The sequence below is a fragment of the Bison bison genome, unplaced genomic scaffold (assembly GCF_000754665.1).
Source record: "Bison bison bison isolate TAMUID 2011002044 unplaced genomic scaffold, Bison_UMD1.0 scf7180017864360, whole genome shotgun sequence".
Taxonomy (NCBI): domain Eukaryota; kingdom Metazoa; phylum Chordata; class Mammalia; order Artiodactyla; family Bovidae; genus Bison; species Bison bison.
The window spans coordinates 1,395,802-1,398,190 of NW_011494932.1; the positions used below are offsets into that span (position 1 = coordinate 1,395,802).

The window sequence follows — 2,389 nt, forward strand, 5'->3', positions numbered from 1 at the left end:
GAGGCTAAGTGTCCGCCCCCAACTGCAGAGGAACAAGCTCACGCCCTGCTCTGGGAGGGCCCCCGTGCCGCGGTGCCCACACAGCACCACCGCTGAGGCCTGGGCGCCCTGGGGCCCATGTCCACGACAAGAGGAGTCTCCACGGTGAGAGCCTGCACACTGCAACCAGAGCAAAGCCTGAGTGCAGCAACAGAGACCAGGCTCAGCCAAAAAACTAAATAAAAATTAGGAGTAAGTGATTAAATAGTTTAAAAATTTTGTGATAAAATACATCTAACGTAAAACCTCCAAAGACAGAACCTCTCGTGGATTTGCATGTCATCATTGTGTGGAGGCCCTGGAAGGTTCTGTGTTCCTGCAGTCTGGTCACACATGCTGCCGCCCAAGTGAGCAGCGGCTGTACACACACTCAAACACTCGCACACGCTCACCCGCACTGACACTCGCAGCGGAGTGCAGCCACCCAGGCGCAGGCTCCTGGAGGCCGAGAGCGCGAGGGGTGGGGTGGGGGGGGCTGCCCCACCACCCTCCCCTGCCTGGTGCCTCCCGGGGGGCCCCGGCAGGCGCGGCCCGGCCCCACCTTTCACCAGCGCCTTGAGGATGACTGTGTCCAGCTCCTCGGAGCCCTCCTGCTCGAAGTCGTGCACTGTGAGCAGGTGCCGGTGGGACATGATGGTCTGTAGCTGGGAGCCCAGGACAAAGGCCCGGAGGTGACTCCACGGCCCCCAGCCGGAAGGCCAGCCCGCCGTCCCCTGGGCCCAGGGCAGCCCCACCCTCAGAGCCGGGCATCCCCACTCCACAAGGGCCTGAAGCGGGGGCCAGCCCGGGGGGTTTGCAGCCAGTGGGGCTGGGCACGGACGCGCAGTCCAGGGGCTGGGGTCTAGGGCGGGGGCCAGCACGCAGCCCTCTCTCCAGCGGCTCATACCAGCCCGGTCCAGCGCACGACATCCTCCCAGGAGAAGTGCTCGCTGGGGAACTTCTCCCTAAACTGCTTCTCGGCCACCTGGGGCGTCAGGAGGTGGGGCTGGTTCATGAGGGCAGCGAGCACGTCCGCGATGCCCCCCGAGCCCGCCAGGATCAGCCACGGGGCGGCGTGCTCCACGGCCCTGGAAATCCTCTGAGGCAGGCGGAGGGGGCACAATGGGCCGGGTCAGCGCCAGGCGCCATCCCAGCCCTGGCTGGGGGGCCCCGTGGGAGGTCCCCGCCTGCCCTACCTCCAGGGTGCTGGGGTCCCCGTTGACCAGCAGACAGAGAACAGGGATCTCGATGCTGCTGGTTCCTGTGGACAGATGGAGCACAGCGTCCACCCAGGTGCCCGGGTGAGCGGAGGGCGTGGAACCCTCCTGTGGGGTAACCCCCCGGGCCTCAGACCACCAGCCTGCGGCATTTTCTGGGCAAACTCCAGGCAAGAGGCTTTTCCTCTGGAGAGGCTCCCAGCTGCCGTGTGACCCGGGACAAGGCCAGGCCCACACCCCACTCTCCCGTGTGGTGCTTCGTGGCTTTAAACGTCAAGTCGAACATCGGGTCCATGGCCGCGCCAACCACGTTCCAACAGCGGGCATCTCTCCCCGGCCAGGGCAGGAAGCTCCACTGACCACTTGCCAGGCCATCCGAGTGCCCCAGAGCACCTCAATGTGGTGAAGGAGGGGCTTACCCCCGAAAAAGCAGATGTGAGACTTTGGAATGTGCAGCCCCAGAAGCCCGGGCCTGCCGGGTGGGCTGTGTGGGGAAAGCTTGGCAAACTTCCGGGAGGAGGCAGGACAGACTGGACCGCCCCTGGCCCGAGAACAGTCCCCTCTAACTCACGAGGCGCCTGCCAAGCGGGAAGGATACTGGGCGGAGCGGGTATGAGCCTCCCGGCTTCAGCAGCCCGGGCCAGCCCTGCGTCCTTAAGGTGAGGGGTAAACACGGCTTAGGTTGCATTTTCACTAAAGAGTGCTCAGTTGGTAGACACACACACACTGCTTATAATATTGCCAGCGATCACACGTATATTGTGATTGTAAATGTTAGTTGTAAATACACGGGCTTTGGCAAATCCCGCTTTCAGACCCGCCCTGGCCACGCTGGAGGCCGCTCCTGGGGCAGCACTGCCCCCTGCAGGCAGCGAACTTCCGGCGGGGGAGGGAGACAGGCCCCTGGAAACTCGCAAATCTCACTTTCTTGGCAGAGCCTGGAGCCCCCAGCCAGAGCCTCTGGTCGGGGTGGGGTCGGGGGTCACTGGAAATGGACCTTCACCCACTCTGCTGCCTGGGGGAAATGTTACCTCCTGGCAGGGACTCCCCAAAGTCGTGTTCCCCATCACTCTGGCCAGCAGCCCCCTCACCCAGGACCCCCCAGTGGCCCAGGTCTCAACACTCTGGCATGTTTGGTGGCTGGAATGCCCGTC

The 2,389-nt window shown here is 63.8% G+C and overlaps 1 protein-coding gene across 1 annotated transcript in view; it reads right to left on the reverse strand.

The window, feature by feature from the left end:
* The window catches only part of TRPM5 (transient receptor potential cation channel, subfamily M, member 5), a 33,129-nt gene that overhangs the window by 24,089 nt on the left and 6,651 nt on the right, over nt 1–2,389 (reverse strand). The window contains exons 6-8 of the mRNA XM_010855228.1: nt 1,215–1,279; nt 926–1,117; nt 581–683 (exon numbers count right to left, since the gene is read on the reverse strand). Coding sequence (XP_010853530.1) covers nt 581–683; nt 926–1,117; nt 1,215–1,279 — 360 coding nt within the window. The remainder of the gene's footprint in view (nt 1–580; nt 684–925; nt 1,118–1,214; nt 1,280–2,389) is intronic.